Source organism: Lolium rigidum, chromosome 1 (assembly GCF_022539505.1).
Source record: "Lolium rigidum isolate FL_2022 chromosome 1, APGP_CSIRO_Lrig_0.1, whole genome shotgun sequence".
In the NCBI taxonomy this organism is placed as follows: domain Eukaryota; kingdom Viridiplantae; phylum Streptophyta; class Magnoliopsida; order Poales; family Poaceae; genus Lolium; species Lolium rigidum.
Window position 1 is genome coordinate 36,384,424 of NC_061508.1, and position 21,723 is coordinate 36,406,146.

Genomic DNA, 21,723 nt, shown 5'->3' on the forward strand with positions numbered 1-21,723 from the left:
TTTGATCGGGCGACGACGGTGTTAGAGCAGTGTTCCCTTCTTGGAGGCGTCGTTTTTTGAGAGTCTATTTTTCAGGTGTTGTCTTGGCGGTGGATGTATTGCCGTTGTTAGGCCCGAGATACTGTAGCGGGACTTTTGTTTCTTAGTTTTCTTTTCGTTTTTTGGCTGTGTGCATCCGTAGTGCCATTAGGGTGGTGCGTTGTTGCAGAGGCTGGGTGTAATTGGTATCTTTTTCGAAAAAACGTGTATGGAATTTCAATTCAATAGCCCTTTAAGATTTAATTTTCATACTCGGATTATTAGGCAACATTTTAACTTGCGTTTCAAATACTTCTTTCCCCATGTTTGGTGTCCTGCAATTATGAAACCCGCACCATTCACTCCAAGTCACGAAACCCAGGCCGCTGATACGTCTCCAACGTATCTATAATTTCTTATGTTCCAAGCTAGTTTTATGACAATACCAACATGTTTTAGTCATACTTTATAATGTTTTTATGCATTTTCTGGGACTAACCTATTAACAAGATGCCGAAGTGCCAGCTCTCGTTTTCTCGCTGTTTTTGGTTTCAGAAATTCTACACAGGAAATATTCTCGGAATTGGACCCCACGAAGACAGAAGTCAATATTTTGCCGAGGCGGACCCAGAGAGCCAGATAAGGGCCAGAGGGGGCCAAGGGCCCCCATACCATAGGGGGGCGCGACCCACCCCTCTGCCGCGCCACCAGGTGGGGAGGGCACCCTAGGGCCCCTCGGAGGCCGCCCTTCCGCCTATATATTCTCCCAGATGCAAAAACCCTAAAGGAATCGGTCTTCCTCCACGAAAAGTTACGTAGCCGCCGCCATCGCGAAGCCAAGTTCGGGGGACAGAAGTCTCTGTTCCGGCACGCCGCCGGGACGGGGAAGTGCCCCCGGAATCCATCTCCATTGACACCACCGCCATCTTCATTGCCGTTGCTGTCTCCCATGATGAGGAGGGGTAGTTCTCCCCCGAGGCTGAGGGCTCTACCGGTAGCTATGTGGTTCATCTCTCTCTCCCATGGTGTGATCTTTATGTGATCATGAGCTTTGTAATCTAGTTGAATATGTAGATGTTACTCTTGTCTATTGTGCACTCTAGAGGTTACTTTAATATGAACTCCGGAGTCACTCTCCACGGTGTGATGGTGACAGTGTGCGCATTGTGTGTGATTCCTTTATGACGTTGTGGAGCTTGTTTACTCCGGCTTGAGGTGTGCTTTTGCAGCCCTACACAATGAATGGTGTTTGTTATCCAACAAGAGAGTGTTTGAGAGTAGCATTTATTTATTCAATTATGTGATCATTGTTGAGAGTGTCCACTAGTGAAAGTATGATCCCTAGGCCTTGTTTCTAAGCATTGAAACACCGTTTCCAACAAGTTCTCGCTACATGTTCGCTTGCTGCCATTTTTATTTCAGATTGCAATTACTACTTATAATCATCCATATTACTTGTATTTCACTATGTCTTCGCCGAACTAGTGCACATATACATCTGACAAGTGTATTAGGTGTGTTGGGGACACAAGAGACTTCTTGTATCTTAATTGCAGGGTTGCTTGAGAGGGATATCTTTGACCTCTACCTCCCTGAGTTCGATAAACCTTGGGTGATTCACTTAAGGGAAACTTGCTACTGTTATACAAACCTCTACTCTTGGAGGCCCAACACTGTCTACAGAAATAGAAGCGTGCGTAGACATCAAGCTATTTTCTGGCGCCGTTGCCGGGGAGGTAAGGTAAAAGGTATTCACATCCTCCGACTACTAAGCTATTTCCTAGCACTGTTGCCGGTGTGTGAGTGCTCGAAGCTATTTCCTTTAGATTCTGCAATTATATCTTTTTGTTTCTTGTTTTTATTTCACTAGTTAGACTTAATGGAAAACAACAAAAATATTTGAGATCTTTATAGTATTTATCTTGAGTTAGGACATGAGGTGTTTGAAGAGAAAATTAAAAAACCTATGAAACTTTATATGCATGCTAATGGCAATGTTATTAGTATGAATGCTTTGAACACCATTGTTGCTAATGCTATGGAAAATTCTAAGCTTGGGGAAGCTAGTTTTGAGGAGCATGATATTTTTAGTCCCCCAAGCATGGAGGAGAAAATTTACTTTGATGATACTTTACCTCCTATATATGATGATTACAATGATGACTATCATATTTTCAGTCCACCTACTATTGAGGAGAAAATTAATTATGATTACAATATGCCTCCTATATATGATGATTATGGTGATGAGAATAATAATGATAGCTATCTTATTGAATTTTCTCCCACTACAATTAATAGTAATAACTATGCTTATGTGGAGAGTAATAATTTTATGCATGTAGCTCATGATAAGAATGTTTCATGTGATAGTTATATTGTTGAGTTTGTTCATGATGCTACTGAAAATCTTTATAAGAGAGGACAATATGGTTGTAGGGATTTTCATGTTACTAAAACACCTCTTTTTTTGCTTAAAATCTTGAAGTTGCGCGTGTCTTGTTTTTCTATGCTTATTGCATTATGCTTACATGACTTGTTTATTTACAAGATTCCTTTTCATAAGAAGTGGGTTAGACTTAAAAGTGTTTCTTATTTGCTTTTGATGCACTCTTTTGCTTCAACTCTTATTTCTTGCGAGAGCATCATTAAAATTACTGAGCCCATCTTAATGGCTATAAAGAAAGCACTTCTTGGGAGATAGCCCATGTTTTTATTTTGCTACTGTTTTGTTGTGTCTTGGAAGTTGTTACTAATGTAGCAACCTCTCCTTATCATGTTTATTTCGTTTTTGTGCCAAGTAAAGTCTTTGATAGAAACTTGATACTAGATTTGGATTTCTGCGCAGAAACAGATTTCTTAGCTGTCACAAATTTGCGTTTTTCTCTCTGTAGAAAACTCGTAAAATGCTGAAACAATTCATGAGTAATCCTCAGATATGTATGCAACTTTCATTAAATTTGAGCTTTTCCATCTGAGCAAGTTAAGTGCCTCGAAAAAACTCGTCTTTACGGACTGTTCTGTTTTGACAGATTCTGCCTTTTATTTTGCATTGCCTCTTTTACTGTGTTTGAGTGGATTTCTTTGCTCCATTAAATTTCAGTAGCCCTGGGTAATGTCCAGAAGTGTTGGGAATGATTTTGTCCTTGCTGAACATGTGAATTTTTTTATTATGCACTAACCCTCTAATGAGATTGCTTTGAGTTTGGTGTGAAGGAAGTTTTCAAGGGTCAAGAGAGAAGGGTGATATAATGTGATCAAGAAGAGTGAAGATCCTAAGCTTGGGGATGCCCCCGTGGGTCACCCAAGCATATTTCAAGAAGACTCAAGCGTCTAAGCTTGGGGATGCCCAAGGCATCCCCTTCTTCATCAACAACTTATCAGGTCATCTCTAGTGAAACTATATTTTAATTCAGTCACATCTTATGTGCTTTACTTGGAGCGTCTGTGTGCTTTTATTTTTGTTTGTGTTTGAATAAATCGGATCCTAGAAATCCTTGTGTTGGAGAGAGACACGCTCCGCTTTTTCATTTGAACACTTGTGTTCTTCGTTTTTCATGTTCATGGCGAAAACTGAAAGCCGCAGCACTTATACTTATTGTTATTTGGTTGGAAACAGAAAATGCTTCATATTGTCTTGAATAATTTGATACTTGGCAATTGTTTTGAGCTCTCAAGTAGATCATGTTTAAGCTCTTGCATCATGTAGTTTAAATCTATTAGTGGAGAACTACCGTAGAGCTTGTTGAAATTTGGATTGCATGATTGGTCTCTCTAAGGTCTAGATATTTTTTGGTAAAGTGTTTGAACAACAAGGAAGACAGTGTGGAGTTTTATAATGCTTGCAATATGTTCTTGTGTAAGTTTTACTGTACCGGTTTATACTTGTGTTTGCTTCAAACAACCTTGCTAGCCAAAGTCTTGTACTGAGAGGGAATGCTTCTCGTGCATCCAAAAACCTTGAGCCAAAACATATCCAATTTGTGTCCACCATAACTACCTACTATGTGGTATTTTTCTACCATTCCAAGTAAATACTTCATGTGCTACCTTTAAACAATTCAAAACTTTATTACTCCTTATTTGTGTCAATGTTTTATAACTCATGAGGAAGTATGTGGTGTTTTATCTTTCAATCTTGTTGGGCAGACTTTCACCAATGGACTAGTGGCACATCCGCTTATCCAATAATTTTGCAAAAAGAGCTGGCAACGGGGTTCCCAGCCCTAATTAATTAACCTTCACTAATAGTTCTCTTCACATGTTTTGCCCTGATTCATCAGTAAGCAACTTAATTTTGCAAATAGACACTCCTCCATGGTATGTGAAATGATTGGAAGGCACCCGAGGATTCGGTTAGCCATGGCTTGTGAAAGAAAAAGGTTGGAAGGAGTGTCATCCATAAATAAAACTAAAATACATGTGTAAATAAAAGAGAAGAGGGATGATCTACCTTGCTGGTAGAGATAACGTCCTTCATGAGAGCCGCTCTTTGAAAGTCTGTTTGACAAGGGGGTTAGAGTACCCACTACCATTCGTTGACAACAACAAACACCTCTCAAAACTTTACTTTTATGCTCTCTATATGATTTCAAAACTTGAAAAGCTCTAGCACATGAGTAATCCATGTTTCCCTCTGCGAAGGGTCTTTCTTTTACTTTATGTTTAGTCAGTTTACCTACTTCTTTCTATCTTAGAAGCAAACACTTGTATCAACTGTGTGCACTGATTCTTACATGCTTGCTTATTGCACTCATCATATTACTTTGCGTTGACAATTATCCATGAGATATACATGTTGAAAGTTGAAAGCAATTGCTGAAACTTAAATCTTCCTTTGTGGTGCTTCAAAACCTCTTATTAAGAATCTATTGCTTTATGAGTTAACTCTTATGCAAGACTTTTTGATGCTTGTCTTGAAAGTATTATTCATGAAAAGTTTTTACTATATGATTCAGTTGTGTAGTCAGTATCTATTTGTTAGCAAACTATAGACCATTGCTTTGAGTCACTTCATTCATCTCATATGCTTTACAATAGTAGTGATCAAGATTATGTTGGTAGCATGTCACTTCAGAAATTATTCTTTTTATCGTTTACCTACTCGAGGGCGAGTAGGAACTAAGCTTGGGGATGCTTGATATGTCTCCAACGTATCTATAATTTCTTATGTTCCATGCTAGTTTTATGACAATACCAACATGTTTTAGCCATACTTTATAATGTTTTTATACATTTTCTGGGACTAACCTATTAACAAGATGCCGAAGTGCCAGTTCCTGTTTTCTGCTGTTTTTGGTTTCAGAAATTCTACACAGGAAATATTCTCGGAATTGGACCCCACGAAGACAGAAGTCAATATTTTGCCGAGGCGGACCCAGAGAGCCAGAGAAGGGCCAGAGGGGGGCCAAGGGGCCCCCACACCATAGGGAGCACGGCCCACCCCTCTGCCGCGCCACCAGGTGGGGAGGGCACCCTAGGGCCCCTCGGAGGCCGCCCTTCCGCCTATATATTCTCCCAGATGCGAAAACCCTAAAGGAATCGGTCTTCCTCCACGAAAAGTTACGTAGCCGTTGCCATCGCGAAGCCAAGTTCGGGGGACAGAAGTCTCTGTTCCGGCACGCCGCCGGGACGGGGAAGTGCCCCCGGAATCCATCTCCATCGACACCACCGCCATCTTCATCACCGTTGCTGTCTCCCATGATGAGGAGGGAGTAGTTCTCCCCCGAGGCTGAGGGCTCTACCGGTAGCTATGTGGTTCATCTCTCTCTCCCATGGTGTGATCTTTATGTGATCATGAGCTTTGTAATCTAGTTGAATATGTAGATGTTACTCTTGTCTATTGTGCACTCTCCCATTTCTAATTAGTCCAAACAACACTTTCATATTCACAATTTCCGGAGACAAGCCTAGGTCGTTGCTTCGTTGCTTTCTATGTCAAACATACAAAAAGAGAGCAAATCTGCAATGATGTAGATGCTTTCTTGTCAACATATATGTCGATCAATTCAGTAGCAGTTTTTCTACTGTCACATGTACTTAGCCATTCTTATGTCGTTCTTCTTTTCTTGATACATAATATGCATTTCTCATGCATGGTTTGAAGAAGAATCTATTTCTATCAATAAGCGTTTTCCTACTAGTGAACGGTCACCCGCAACCAGATTGTGTCCCGCGGACTAGTCAGTTTCAGCGCATTCTCACCCCAAACTTAGGACAACCCATATGTTCGCGTCGCATAAGTATTTGTCCGCCCTGGGCCTTATATCCAGGCACACAACTACCCAACCCAACTCCCACCCCTGCCGCCACATCGCCACCGCTGCCAGCAATAGCCGATTCGGCCACCAATTTCGGTTGCATATCATAGCAAGATGTGCATGGGCCTCTCGCCGCCGTGGTTGGGTGGCCTCGGCTCTGCGGTAGAGGTCTACGCCCTGGTCGCCGCACCTTGTGGTTCGCGCCACCCGCAACCTGCCAATTCGCTCGCCTTCCGATAATGCAATTTGCAAGCCTCGCAATCCACTTTTTTCAGCTCATACGTATGAAAATCATTGCCCATAGTGTGTTCTATACTATCGTAAACCATGGTTGATAGTTTTGACAATTTTTTATACGACCATGTCATCAACACATCGTCGAACGAGTCTGATGATGATAGTGAGCTCCTAAAGGTTGTGACTCTTCTCATCCATGAGCATGAAAAGAACCAAGTACAAAGGTACAGGGGCTCAGTCAAGAGGCGAGCTGCAGTGAGGAAGGACCGCAAGCATGAAGCCTACCGTGATCAGCTCTGGCGGGACTATTTTCATCGGACTGATCCCTTGTCAATGAACTTCTTTTCCGGCGACTGTTTAGATGTCGAGGAATATTTTCTTGAAAATTATGCACGGAGTGAGAACTTATGATGACTAATTGCACTTAAAGACGGATGCCACGGGTAAGCTTGGATTCACTTCTTACCAGAAATACATTGAGGCTGTGAGGATGCTCGTGTATGGAGTTGCTAGTGATCTAGTGGATGAGTACAGAATGTACAGGTTATGCAAAGAAGTAGTTCATGTGTTTGCAGCAGAATACTTCAGGGAACCAAATGTTGCGGACACTGCCCCGACTATTGTCAATCAATTAGTCAAGAAGATCGCAGGTATGCTTGGAAGTGTAGATTGCATGCGCTGGAATGGAAGGACTGACCGTTTGTATGGCAGGGGCAATACCATGGCCATGCGGAAGGATGGATAGTCATACTTGATGCTGTTACGTCAGCAGATCCCTAGATGTGGCACTCTTTCTTCGGCACGGCAGGCTCTCACAATAATATGAGTGTGCTTCAGCGGTCTACGGTGTTCTCTCGACTTGCGGAAGATAATGCTCCTATGATCAACTATGAGATCAATGCCACAATTATGGTTGGGTAGTTGAGTTGCGCCTTGGTCAAAATTGGCCTAAAATTATGTAGCCACAGACCAAACCAGGGAGTCGTTGGGTTCGATGCCACCCGCACATGGACATGGGCTGAGCCGATCCGTGGGCCACCGCAAACGGAAACAGATAGCTTCGGTGTCCGAAATGCGGACCTTCGTTGGAGATGCACTTAGTCTTATCATAAATGGGGCAAGACAATAAAACTCAGAAGTAAAAGATAAGGTTGAATAGTGTAGGTCTAATTTTGCAGAGGCTAGGGATTTTAACCTCGTTTTTGAAAATACTCTGTATTTCTTAGACTTGCTTTTACTATTTATCATCTCTCTCTGTTTTTAAGGAACAAATACTCTGTATTTCTTATCTGACGAAGAGCTAGAGATGTTCCATCGGTTTAAAACTGCAGAATGTAAGAAATATGGAAATTTCCATCAGTTTTCAGTTGGCAGTTTACACCCACGCGAACCTCGCTATAACTCTTTTCGCTGTTCTTAATGAAATGATGAGCAATCCCTAGGGTACTTCAGAAAACTCTTAACTTAAAGAAGGTACATGTTTCAGGCAGATGCATCAGCAACTCGGCTCGTGTTCGAACCCATTTATCCCAAGAAATCACAACCATAAATGTACTGAGACGATCCAAGTTTTGTGCCATGAGCTTGGTTTATGTGCGACAATAATAACAACGAGAGAATGAATTAAACACATGGATCGATCTCAATGCACGGACGTCCTGCCTGGTGGTGAAGCCGCGGGAGGAGGGCTGCCGCGCCTGCCGATCCCGACTATGGCAACGACCGGGCTCCGCACGACGTGCTTCTCCGACACCCAGCTCAGGCTTCCCTCTGCGGTGAGTTCTTCTTCGGTCACGCCGTGGCCGCTCACCGACACGCTGAACGTCTTCTTCTCTCCAACCTTAGAGAAGGACAGCGTCTCCGGTGAGACATGGACCGCCAATGTCGTTGGTGCTTCCACCTTCGCAGTGTAGGTCGATTCCGCCGGGCCGACGTTTGTCACCGTCCTGTTGACGATGAACGGTGTCGGCCTCAGCGGCACGGTTATGGTTGGGTAATTGAGTTGCGCTTCGGTGATCTTGGGCAGGTCGCCACAGGGCAAGCTCGAGTTCAGCAGACTGGCAGCCTTGGCGTCGGTGCTTTGGAGCCAGCAGATGTAGCCGGCGAACTCTGCGGCGGTGATGTCGTACACAAGGCCAGGGTCAGCAGCTCTCGTCGGATTCACATGGCCAGCGCCTCTTGCGCACGCATTGGCTTTCCCGTGCTGCTCGTCCAAGATCGGGCCACCAGTGTTGTCGACGACATCGGAGGTCGTCAGGATGGCAGACTTGATGGCGGCCGGAGACCAATCAGGATGCAAGCTCTTGACGAGAGCTACAACGCCACTGATGTGCGGCGTCGCCATGGATGTGCCGGATATGATGTTGAAAGGCCCCGATCCAGAGTCCGTTTTAGGGGGCCATGCGGCGAGGATGTTGAGCCCCGGTGCCAGTATGTCCGGCTTGAGAATGCCGGGGGCGATGCCGCTTGGACCCCGAGCAGAGAACCACGCCACCACTGGGGCCGGACGAACACCCAGCAACGTGTTGTTGTATGTGAGAGACGCAACACTGTTTTTCGCCGACGTCGCGTAATCTCTGAGGACCTTTCCATCGGCGGCGGATACCTCAACCACGCTGGTGTTGTAATCCATAAGAATGGTGGTGTAGCCGCCGAGTTCGTCGTTGTACAGCAGAACGGCGGCGGCGCCAGCGTCCACTATGCTTTTGACGTTGGACGCTTGATCCTTGGAGTTCGTTAGCCCGCAAACCACAATCTTCCCGGCGACGGAGCGGTCGCCCTCGTACTCGCAGTACTGTCGTGCCTCGGAGTAGAGCAGAGGGTACCGCTCTGAGCTGGGCTTGGCCGCCAGCTGGGTGAGCGTTTCTCCGTCGACGCGCCTGCCGTCGCCGAGATACACGCTGGCGTCGAAGCTCCGGTCCACCGAGCCGGCGGCGACCGTGAGCAGCCATGGCGCGTCGTTGGTGACGGTGATCTTCGCGGGGCCGCTGTTGCCGCCCGCGCACACCACGGTGATGCCTTTGGATACCGCACTGAAGGCGCCGAGGGCGATGGGGTCATGCTCAAAGCTGATGCTGGTGTCACCTCCGATGGACACCGAGAGCACGTCCACCCCATCCTTGATGGCCTCGTCCAGGCCGGCCAATATGGTGGATGTCTCACACTCCTCCTCGCTGCACACCTTGTACATGGCGACGTGGGCGCCGGGCGCAATTCCGGCGGCGGTGCCGGCACCCACGCCCTTGTAGGAGGCGCCGCTTACGAAGTTCCCAGCAGCCGTAGACGAGGTGTGCGTTCCATGGCCCACCTCATCGGCAGAGTCGCCCCCAACAAACCACTTGGCACCGATGAGCTTGTTGTTGCACCGGGCTGCCTTGCATGAGCCCTTCCATCTCGCCGGCGGCGGCGGGATACCATGATCGTCGAAGGAAGGATGCGCCGCGTGGATGCCGCTGTCGAGCAGACCAATGATCACACCCTTGCCGTGATCAGCACTGCTCCAGATCCCGGTGCCGTTCTTCAGCCCGAGGAACTCCGGCGTGTGCGTGGTCGCGAGCTGCAGCGTCCTGTCCGGGAAAACGCGCACGAACCCCGGCTTCTTGGCCACCGCGTCGACCTCGGCGTCGGTGAGCCTCGCGGCGAAGCCACTGAACACCTGGGTGTACGAGTGAAGGAGACGTGCCTCGCTGATGTTGTCGGTGTGCGAGCTAGGCAAGAACGACATGTGCCACCGACGGTGCATGTCTTCGCTGGCATTCGAGCGCGGTGGCTGGACGAGCACAATGTATGTGCGATAAGAAGAAGTGACTGTGGCATCTCGCAATTTCATAGCACCAGGGTTGACATAGCATAGTGCAGGTGCGGGGGAGATGGTGGCGACTAAGAGAAGAGGTAATAGGAGATTGGTTAAGATCGCCATTGCTGAAACCACACACACCCCTAGGATGAAGATGACGATAATGTACTAGTATCGATTACCCCGTGACGTTTAATACACCACAAATCATCAATGTGATATACTCGCAAATCCAGCGCATGTAGCAAATAAATGGGTGCCAAATCTGGAGGATGTCTAAAGATTACAGGCCGGATCCTGGTATGTAGTGATCTGGCCACAAACGGGGGTAGTGTATCTGCCCATATTTCCGCAATCGTCGTCATTAACCTAGACAAACACCTCTTGCGAATATAGGAGTATTTGTAATATTGGTATGAATTTGATGGTAATTAAGGACTCAATTATGCCCCTACCATAGATACTATGTTGAATTGATTGAATTCCAACAAAGGAGAATATTTTAGTTATATATATGGATTTCCTATATCGCATTCCACTGAGAATATGTTTCTCCTAGGGAACACCATCCTGATTATTAAAGATACTTGCATCATTTGCAAGAGCTGGCAAAAAAACTAGGAGGGTCATCGCCCACATTATATGAAGAACTTAAATTACTAAACTTTGTTACTTATGGCTTCAGACCCACCCTCGGGTGACTCGGGGGAGACCCTAGCACTTGTCGGCCGCTGGCCCTCCCCTGCTCCCCCTCCCCGCCGCTGCTGCCGCCGGCCCCTGACGCGGTGGCGATGGGCTCTGTTCCCAAAGGGGTGGGGATCCTCCGGTCGCAGCACGCGGCGGATCCCGGACGCCAGGGCGGCAGCCCCGGCTGGTGGTGGTGGCGTTCGTCGATGCGGTCGCGTGGGCAACGCACGGACGGTGCAACCTATGGTGGTCGCAGCGGCGGTGTGTAGAGCGGGGCACAACAAGAGGAGGCAGTGTGGCTGGTCGGGGTAGTGCGCGGCAGCGCGAGTTCCGGCGGCAGGCGCCGCCGTTTGCCTCCGGTAGGAGCTAGGTAGTGTGCGCGAGGCAAGGGCGTTGACTGGGCGCGGGGTCGGGTAGCCTTGCAGGATTCTGGGTGGCCGACTTTATGGGGCCTAGATCTGAGGGCTCCTTTCCAGGTGTGGTGTCGTCTAGGGTGGAGGTCGGGGCGGCGGCGGCGGGGGCCTCCCCTCGTGGCGCGTCAGGAACGACGGCCAATGGAGCCTCTCACGCGGCGGCGGTCCTTCCGCCTCCCGGGGCGGCGGCGGCCGGATGAGGATGTAGGGGCGGCGGCGGCCCTCCCGGGGTCGATCCAGCTGCGGGCTGCGGCCTCCCCGCCTCCCATCGGCGGCATGCCGGCGGTGGTGGCTGGTGGAGGCGGGCGCCTTTCCCTCCGACTCTCGCCGGTGAGGGGTGATGATCTTGGGCTTCTCCCGCGGTACGAGGACGCCCGGGGCAGCAGCCTTGGGTTCGACGGTGGAGGTGACCCTCTTCTTCACCGGAGAGGATCGGCATGCGGTTGGTGGTGGTGGATCTATTGATCTATCACCGCGTTCCGGCGGCGAGATGGAGGGGCTTGGAAGCCGGCGATGGTGTCGTCGGTGGAGGGGTGGAGTGACCAGCCCGGGATGGTCGCCGACGTGGGGGTCCGACCTGAATAAAGGCGGCGGTCCTAGGGCCTCTCTTGCGTGAAGAGGAGGACCTACCGGAGGCCTAGACTCGTGATCTGGCCGGAGTGTTGAGTTCCGGGAGGCTCCGTCGACGAATGTAACAGTGCTTTTGCCTGGAGTTTGCTGGATCGGTGGTATTCGGTCGTGCGCACCCATGCTTTTATTCCGACCGATTGGTTCTGGAGGGAGCGGCGCGAAGCTCTTTTTCTGTGTTTACATCAAGTGACTATGGATCCATGATGAAAGTCGGAAGAAGAGAATTTCATGAAGGCCGTAGGGGAGGACTAGCTAAGGGAGGTTCAAGTCTCCGCGCTGTTGAGGGACTTGCTTGGTGCTCCGGGCTTCACAGCAGCGGTATGAAAGTGGGGGCGATAACACAGGTGAAGTTCAGAGTCCTACCTTTCAGGGTGAAAACCCAAGGTCTGGCCTTAACTGGTTGTGCCTGGCAATGACCTTGTTGGAGACATTGTTTTGAGAGCGGGGACTATCTTTAGGGTGAAAACCTAAGATCTTTGATCGGGCGACGACGGTGTTAGAGCAGTGTTCCCTTCTTGGAGGCGTCGTTTTTTGAGAGTCTATTTTTCAGGTGTTGTCTTGGCGGTGGATGTATTGCTGTTGTTAGGCCCGAGATACTGTAGCGGGACTTTTGTTTCTTAGTTTTCTTTTCGTTTTTTGGCTGTGTGCATCCGTAGTGCCATTAGGGTGGTGCGTTGTTGCAGAGGCTGGGTGTAATTGGTATCTTTTTCGAAAAAACATGTATGGAATTTCAATTCAATAGCCCTTCAAGATTTAATTTTCATACTCGTATTATTAGGCAACATTTTAACTTGCGTTTCAAATACTTCTTTCCCCATGTTTGGTGTCCTGCAATTATGAAACCCGCACCATTCACTCCAAGTCACGAAACCCAGGCCGCTGATATGTCTCCAACGTATCTATAATTTCTTATGTTCCATGCTAGTTTTATGACAATACCAACATGTTTTAGTCATACTTTATAATGTTTTTATGCATTTTCTGGGACTAACCTATTAACAAGATGCCGAAGTGCCAGTTCCTGTTTTCTGTTGTTTTTGGTTTCAGAAATTTTACACAGGAAATATTCTCGGAATTGGACCCCACGAAGACAGAATTCAATATTTTGCCGAGGCGGACTCGGAGAGCCAGAGAAGGGCCAGAGGGGGCCAAGGGCCCCCATACCATAGGGGGGCGCGACACACCCCTCTACCGCGCCACCAGGTGGGGAGGGCACCCTAGGGCCCCTCGGAGGCCGCCCTTCCGCCTATATATTCTCCCAGATGCGAAAAACCTAAAGGAATCGGTCTTCCTGCATGAAAAGTTACGTAGCCGCCGCCATCGCGAAGCCAAGTTCGAGGGACAGAAGTCTCTGTTCCGGCACGCCGCCGGGACGGGGAAGTGCCCCCAGAATCCATCTCCATTGACACCACCACCATCTTCATTGCCGTTGCTGTCTCCCATGATGAGGAGGGAGTAGTTCTCCCCCGAGGCTGAGGGCTCTACCGGTAGCTATGTGGTTCATCTCTGTCTCCCATGGTGTGGTCTTTATGTGATCATGAGCTTTGTAATCTAGTTGAATATGTAGATGTTACTCTTGTCTATTGTGCACTCTAGAGGTTACTTTAATATGAACTCCGGAGTCACTCTCCACGGTGTGATGGTGATAGTGTGCGCATCGTGTGTGATTCCTTTATGACGTTGTGGAGTTTGTTTACTCCGGCTTGAGGTGTGCTTTTGCAGCACTACACAATGAATGGTGTTTGTTATCCAACAAGAGAGTGTTTGAGAGTAGCATTTATTTATTCAATTATGTGATCATTGTTGAGAGTGTCCACTAGTGAAAGTATGATCCCTAGGCCTTGTTTCTAAGCATTGAAACACCGTTTCCAACAAGTTCTGCTACATGTTCGCTTGCTGCTATTTTTATTTCAGATTGCAATTACTACTTATAATCATCCATATTACTTGTATTTCACTATGTCTTCGCCGAACTAGTGCACCTATACATCTGACAAGTGTATTATGTGTGTTGGGGACATAAGAGACTTCTTGTATCTTAATTGCAGGATTGCTTGAGAGGGATATCTTTGACCTCTACCTCCCTCTCCCTGAGTTCGATAAACCTTGGGTGATTCACTTAAGGGAAACTTGCTGCTGTTCTACAAACCTCTACTCTTGGAGGCCCAACACTGTCTACAGGAATAGAAGCGTGCGTAGACATCAGCCGCAAACAAATATTTACCAAAAGCAGTCCGTGGGGACGAAAAGAGAGATCCAACACTAATAGAAAATAGGTTATGTACGGACTACCAAAATAGAATTCTCGGCACTAAATTTATTTATGTGACAATTTGGGAAAACACAAATATTTGAACTTTTTGACCATCAAATCACACTGCGAATATAAATCAAATGACATCAAAATGATGAATTCTCACTAGGTCACCCGTCCTCAAACTCCTCCAACCTAAGCACGCTTAACTTTTGAGTTTTATTTGATTGAGCTACCATTGTACCACTAAAGTTCTTATCAACCATCTTAAGGCTTGTTTGTGTATATGTGTGTAGTTTATGTGTGGTATGTGTATATGTATGTGTGTTTAGGTGTGTTTTAAATTTCTCAAAAAACCAAAAACTTCGAAATTTTCAAAAGGAAATGAAAAAATTTACAGATTTCAAAAATGGAGAAATTAGTTTTTTTTGAGAAATTCTAATTTTTTTCAAAACTTCAAAGAAACTAAATTAAAAAAACCTTAAATTTCAAAAAATGGAAAAAAATCTTTAAAAAATCTAAAAATTTCAAAAAAGTATAAAATTTTAAAATAAAAAGACCATTTCAAAAAACACTATAAAATCAGAAAATATTAAAATATTAAATATTAAAAAGATAATATTTTGAAATTTCAATAAGAACTAATTTTAAAAATAAAAAAATCTTAGAAGTTCAAAAATTGGAAACGATTCTAAAAACTAAAATTTCAAAAATAAATAAATTTTAAAAATCTAGAATTTAATAATCTAAAGAAAATCTATGGCGCATATAGTATATGCGCCACAGGATTGTGTATTTCTTTGGGGCATATCAATATGCGCCACGGAAATGTACATTTGTGTGGCATATGCGCTATAGAAATACACATTTCTGTGGCGCATATGGTTTACATGCGTCACAGATATATTTTTATGGAGCACGCTTTTTTAAATGCGCTACAGAATCTATTTCTATCAATAAGCGTTTTCCTACTAGTGAACGGTCACCCGCAAACAGATTGTGTCCCGCGGACTAGTCAGTTTCAGCGCATTCTCACCCCCAAACTTAGGACAACCCATATGTTCGCGTCGCATAAGTATTTGTCCGCCCTGGGCCTTATATCCAGGCACACAACTACCCAACCCAACTCCCACCCCTGCCGCCACATCGCCACCGCTGCCAGCAATAGCCGATTCGGCCACCAATTTCGGTTGCATATCATAGCAAGATGTGCATGGGCCTCTCGCCGCCGTGGTTGGGTGGCCTCGGCTCTGCGGTAGAGGTCTACGCCCTGGTCGCCGCACCTTGTGGTTCGCGCCACCCGCAACCTGCCAATTCGCTCGCCTTCCGATAATGCAATTTGCAAGCCTCGCAATCCACTTTTTTCAGCTCATACGTATGAAAATCATTGCCCATAGTGTGTTCTATACTATCGTAAACCATGGTTGATAGTTTTGACGATTTTTTTATACGACCATGTCATCAACACATCGTCGAACGAGTCTGATGATGATAGCTCCTAAAGGTTGTGACTCTTCTCATCCATGAGCATGAAAAGAACCAAGTACAAAGGTACATGGGCTCAGTCAAGAGGCGAGCCGCAGTGAGGAAGGACCGCAAGCATGAAGCCTACCGTGATCAGCTCTGGCGGGACTATTTTCATCGGACTGATCCCTTGTCAATGAACTTCTTTTCCGGCGACTGTTTAGATGTCGAGGAATATTTTCTTGAAAATTATGCACGGAGTGAGAACTTATGATGACTAATTGCACTTAAAGACGGATGCCACGGGTAAGCTTGGATTCACTTCTTACCAGAAATACATTGAGGCTGTGAGAATGCTCGCGTATGGAGTTGCTAGTGATCTAGTGGATGAGTACAGAATGTACAGGTTATGCAAAGAAGTAGTTCATGTGTTTGCAGCAGAATACTTCAGGGAACCAAATGTTGCGGACACTGCCCCGACTATTGTCAATCAATTAGTCAAGAAGATCGCAGGTATGCTTGGAAGTGTAGATTGCATGCGCTGGAATGGAAGGACTGACCGTTTGTATGGCAGGGGCAATACCATGGCCATGCGGAAGGATGGATAGTCATACTTGATGCTTCGTTACGTCGGCAGATCCCTAGATGTGGCACTCTTTCTTCGGCACGGCAGGCTCTCACAATGATATGAGTGTGCTTCAGCGGTCTACGGTGTTCTCTCGACTTGCGGAAGATAATGCTCCTATGATCAACTATGAGATCAATGCCACAATTATGGTTGGGTAGTTGAGTTGCGCCTTGGTCAAAATTGGCCTAAAATTATGTAGCCACGAGACCAAACCAGGGCGTCGTTGGGTTCGATGCCACCCGCACATGGACATGGGCTGAGCCGATCCGTGGGCCACCGCAAACGGAAACGAGATAGCTTCGGTTGTCCGAAATGCGGACCTTCGTTGGAGATGCACTTAGTCTTATCATAAATGGGGCAAGACAATAAAACTCAGAAGTAAAAGATAAGGTTGAATAGTGTAGGTCTAATTTTGCAGAGGCTAGGGATTTTAACCTCGTTTTTGAAAATACTACGTATTTCTTAGACTTGCTTTTACTATTTATCATCTCTCTCTGTTTTTAAGGAACAAATACTCTGTATTTCTTATCTGACGAAGAGCTAGAGATGTTCCATCGGTTTAAAACTGCAGAATGTAAGAAATATGGAAATTTCCATCAGTTTTCAGTTGGCAGTTTACACCCACGCGAACCTCGCTATAACTCTTTTCGCTGTTCTTAATGAAATGATGAGCAATCCCTAGGGTACTTCAGAAAACTCTTAACTTAAAGAAGGTACATGTTTCGAGCAGATGCATCAGCAACTCGGCTCGTGTTCGAACCCATTTATCCCAAGAAATCACAACCATAAATGTACTGAGACGATCCAAGTTTTGTGCCATGAGCTTGGTTTATGTGCGACAATAATAACAACGAGAGAATGAATTAAACACATGGATCGATCTCAATGCACGGACGTCTGTCACGAACCCACCTCCTCATGGGCGGGAAGGTGAGCTTGGCCCAAGAGCCCAGCGGGTGCGGCAGCCCAGCAGCCGCTACCCTGAGACGAGTTGGACCCGGTGAGGGACAAGAGGACGAATCGTGCACGAGGACGGCATCGAAGAACGGATACTCGGAATAGTCTCTCTTCCGTTCCCCTTGCTGTAACACCTCTCCCACCTGACTCTAATCCCTTCCCAAATTCTTGCTGCAAATCCTTGTATCTAGACAATATTCCTGTGTGTTGAGTGGTGAATCAAGTAAGGTGTGACATTCTGGTATCAGAGCCTCCGGTCCTGGCGCCACGCACGAGATCGGTGAAGGAAATCATGGTGGAGCTCGAGATCAAGGATCAGTTGGCGGAGCTGATGGCGGTGATGCGGGAGCAGACGGCAAAGCTCGACAACATCTCGGTGGAGATGGGCGCGACGACGTCCAAGGTGGCATCGCTGGAGGAGATCAAACCAGCGCTCGTCGATCTGGCGTTGTGGAAGCCGAAGGTCGATCAAGCGGTGGTGGCGCTGCAGTCCGATTTGGGGGATCTGCGACTCTCCATCGACAAGCTCGTCCACGCCGCATCGCCATCCTCAAGTACGTCTGCGGTTCCGCGCGCGGAGGCGGCGCGACCGCAACCTGGTGACGAGGTTCGTCACGGGCCAGGAGGCCACCGCGTTGACCTCACTCCACGGGGTTCGGTGATGGGGCCTTTTCCCCACACGACCCCGGCCAAGGGTACGTTTCCGTTCCAAAATCATGAGTCCTCACACACCAATTTGTTCAAGGATCCGAGAGATCGTGAGAGAGGAAAAACACCTCGAGTTGATTGTCCCAGTTTCACAGGGGAAGGGCCACTAGAATGGAAGATCAAGTGTGAGTCGTATTTTAGAGTTTGTAGGATAGATAGGGAAATCTGGGTGGATACTGCGGTGGTCTACTTCTCTGGCGAGGCTGCGCTTTGGCTTCAATGGACCAACGCGCATCTCTCAGTCAATAATTGGGAGGAGTTCGTCAGTTTGGTTTGTGACAAGTTTGGCAGACGGGAATTTGAGCAATTGCTTCGTCAATTTTCCCGTCTGCGGCAAACAGGAACTGTTGCAGAATATGCAACGCAGTTCAACGCTTCGATGAACTGTTTACTAGCTCATCATCGTTCGTGGGATCCATTGTACTTTGTTACTCAATTTGTCGATGGTCTTCGCTCAGATATTCGTGTTGTTGTCATGGTACAACAACCCAAGGACCTGGACTCTGCTGTTTCCCTTGCTATGTTACAGGAGGAGGCGATGGAGCTGACTCGGGAGGCTACACGCGCTGGAGGTGGACATGCCACCTTTACAAGGGCGATTCCGCGAACAGCGATGCCATTGCCACCACCACCAGTGGGTCGGCCGCCAGGACAAGCCGTGGGCGCGGGCGCTGAGGACAAGCGCGGCACTGCTAGTACACAAGTACCCAGTACTGATGACAAGGTGCAGGCCCTTCGTGCATACTGCAGAGCTCGAGGACTCTGCTACACTTGTAGGGAGAAATATTCTCGCGATCACGTGTGCAGCCGTACTGTGCCTCTTCACATTGTGGAGGAACTCATGTGCCTACTGGATGGTGAGAGGGAAACGAATTCCTCACCAGTTCTTCCTGAGTTTGATCTGTGTGTCATATCTCAAGCAGCGCAGAAAGGGGTAGAACCACCTCAAACTGTTCGTCTCCGAGGAATAGTCAGACAACAAGAAGTTTTGATGTTGGTTGATTCTGGGAGTACTCACAGCTTTATCAGTGAGTCAATTGCAGCGAAATGGCCAGTAGTACAGCGCTGTCGCCCAATGAATGTGAAAGTGGCTGATGGGGCTCTTCTTCGGTGTGACTTGGAAGTACCAAAATGCAGATGGCAAGCTCAGGGCGTCGAATTTGAAACAAGCTTGAGGCTCTTTCCATTGGGGTGTTATGACATCATATTGGGGATGGACTGGTTGCAGAGTTTGGGGGATATGAACGTCAACTGGTTGCAGAAACGATTGTCCTTCAATCATCATGGCAAGACAGTGAAATTGCAAGGATTGGTGGCGGACACTTCCTCATGTCAGAGTTTGACCACAAGTGAACTTGAAGCTCTAGAAGAAGTCAATGCTATATGTCACCTAGTGCAGCTAAGAGAAGTTCGAGAGGCAGAAGATCGAGTGCCATATCCCTCTTCAATTCAAGATATGCTGACAGAATTTGCAGTATTGTTTGAAGAACCCCAAGGGCTACCCCCTCGTCGCGAGTTTGATCACTCAATTACTTTGTTGCCTGGCTCTCGACCAGTGAACTTGCGACCCTATCGCTACAACCCAGAGCAGAAAGATGAGATCGAGAAGCAAATCGCTGAGATGCTGAGGCAGGGAATCATCCGGTTCAGTACTAGCCCATTTGCCTCGCCGGTGCTTCTAGTGCAGAAAAAGGATGGCACATGGAGGTTTTGTATCGATTTTCGCTATCTCAATGCTTTGACCTTAAAGAATCGTTACCCACTACCGGTAATTGATGAGCTACTGGATGAGTTGTCCGGGGCGGCTTGGTTTACAAGCTTGGATCTAAGGGCCGGCTACCATCAGATACGTATGGCGGATGGCGAGGAATACAAGACAGCATTCCAAACGCATCAAGGGCATTATGAGTTTATGGTGATGCCGTATGGGCTCACAGGTGCACCAGCCACGTTCCAAAACGCCATGAACAAGATCTTTGCTCCTCTACTTCGTCGTTGTGTTCTCGTATTCATCGACGATATCCTTATCTACAGTTCAACACTTGAAGAACACCAAAAACATCTCCGGGCAGTGTTCCAGATTCTTGCTGAACACAAACTCAAGGTGAAGCTGTCAAAATGCACATTTGCGCAGCCCCAACTGAAGTACTTGGGTCATATTATTTCTGCATCCGGTGTGGCTACAGATCCAAAGAATTTGGAAGCAGTCAGAACGTGGCCAATTCCAACAAATGCTAAAGATGTGCGAAAATTTTTAGGCCTGGCAGGCTATTACCGAAAATTTGTTAGAGACTTTGGGCTGATCAGTCGTGTGCTTACTGATCTACTCAAGAAAAATGAGTTATTTGTTTGGACAGAGGCTCATCAGTTAGCTTTTGAATCTCTTAAGCAAGCCTTGCTATCAGCACCAGTTCTAGCATTGCCCAACTTTCAACGACCCTTTGTGGTGGAGACGGACGCAAGTGACCGCGGAATTGGGGCAGTGTTGATGCAGGACCAACATCCTTTGGGTTACTTAAGCAGAGCTTTAGGGCCGCGGCTACGAGGTCTGTCCACATATGAGAAAGAAAGCTTGGCAATTCTCTTGGCAGTGGATCGCTGGCGCCCTTACTTGCGTCAATCACCATTCGTGATTCGCACAGATCAGCGAGCACTGGCGCATCTGGATGAGCAAAGGTTAACAACTCCGTGGCAACATAAGGCCCTCACGAAGTTGTTGGGTTTGCAATACCAAATTGAGTACAAGAAGGGGAGCTCCAATCAAGCCGCAGATGCTCTTTCGCGACACCCGGCCATTCCAGTGGGTGAAGTTCTGGCCATTACATTGGGTACACCAGAGTGGCTATTGGAGATTAAGTCTGGTTATGCAATAGATTCGATCACACAGAAATTGTTAGAGAAACTCAACCAAAAAGACAGTACTGTCAAGCATTTAGTCTGGGATGGAGATGTGTTGCGATATAAGAAACGCATCTGGGTGGGGGGCAACCAAGGAATGCAACAAAAAATCCTGCAGACACTACATGCAGGAGCCATTGGGGGCCATTCAGGTGTTCTCGCGACCTTACAGCGCATTCGCCAACTATTTGCTTGGCCAAATATGAGACGGACAGTGCAGGCATTCATAGAGGCTTGTACAGTATGTAAACAGGCAAAACCTGAGCATGTACGATATCCGGGCCTCCTGAAACCACTACAAGTTCCTGATCATGCCTGGCAAGTGGTGTCGCTTGACTTTGTGGATGGCCTTCCTCGCTCAGCTGGATTTACATCTATCCTTGTGGTGGTTGATAAACTGACCAAGTATGCCCATTTTCTCCCTTTGGCTCATCCTTACACAGCAGCTCAAGTGGCTCAAGTGTACATTGATAATGTTTTCAAGCTCCACAGTATGCCAGCTGCTCTGATATCTGATCGTGATAGTATTTTCACTAGTAAGTTGTGGCAGTCTCTGTTCAAACTTTCAAAAACTGAGATGCGGATGAGCACGGCGTATCATCCCCAGACCGATGGTCAAACGGAGAGGGTTAATCAGTGCCTCGAAACATACTTAAGGTGTTTTATCAGTTCATGCCCGACAAAATGGAGCCATTGGTTACCTCTTGCCGAATTCTGGTATAACACCTCATATCATTCTTCGATCAAGATGTCACCCTTCTTTGCCCTGTACA

At 47.1% G+C, this 21,723-nt stretch overlaps 1 protein-coding gene across 1 annotated transcript; it reads right to left on the bottom strand.

Moving 5' to 3' along the window:
- Window positions 1-8,157: 8,157 nt before the first annotated feature.
- Window positions 8,158-10,434, bottom strand: LOC124706694 (subtilisin-like protease 3). Its single transcript, XM_047238368.1, has one exon. It carries the CDS (start codon window positions 10,432-10,434, stop codon window positions 8,158-8,160), a length of 2,277 nt encoding a protein of 758 aa, XP_047094324.1.
- Between the last annotated feature and the right edge of the window lie 11,289 nt (window positions 10,435-21,723).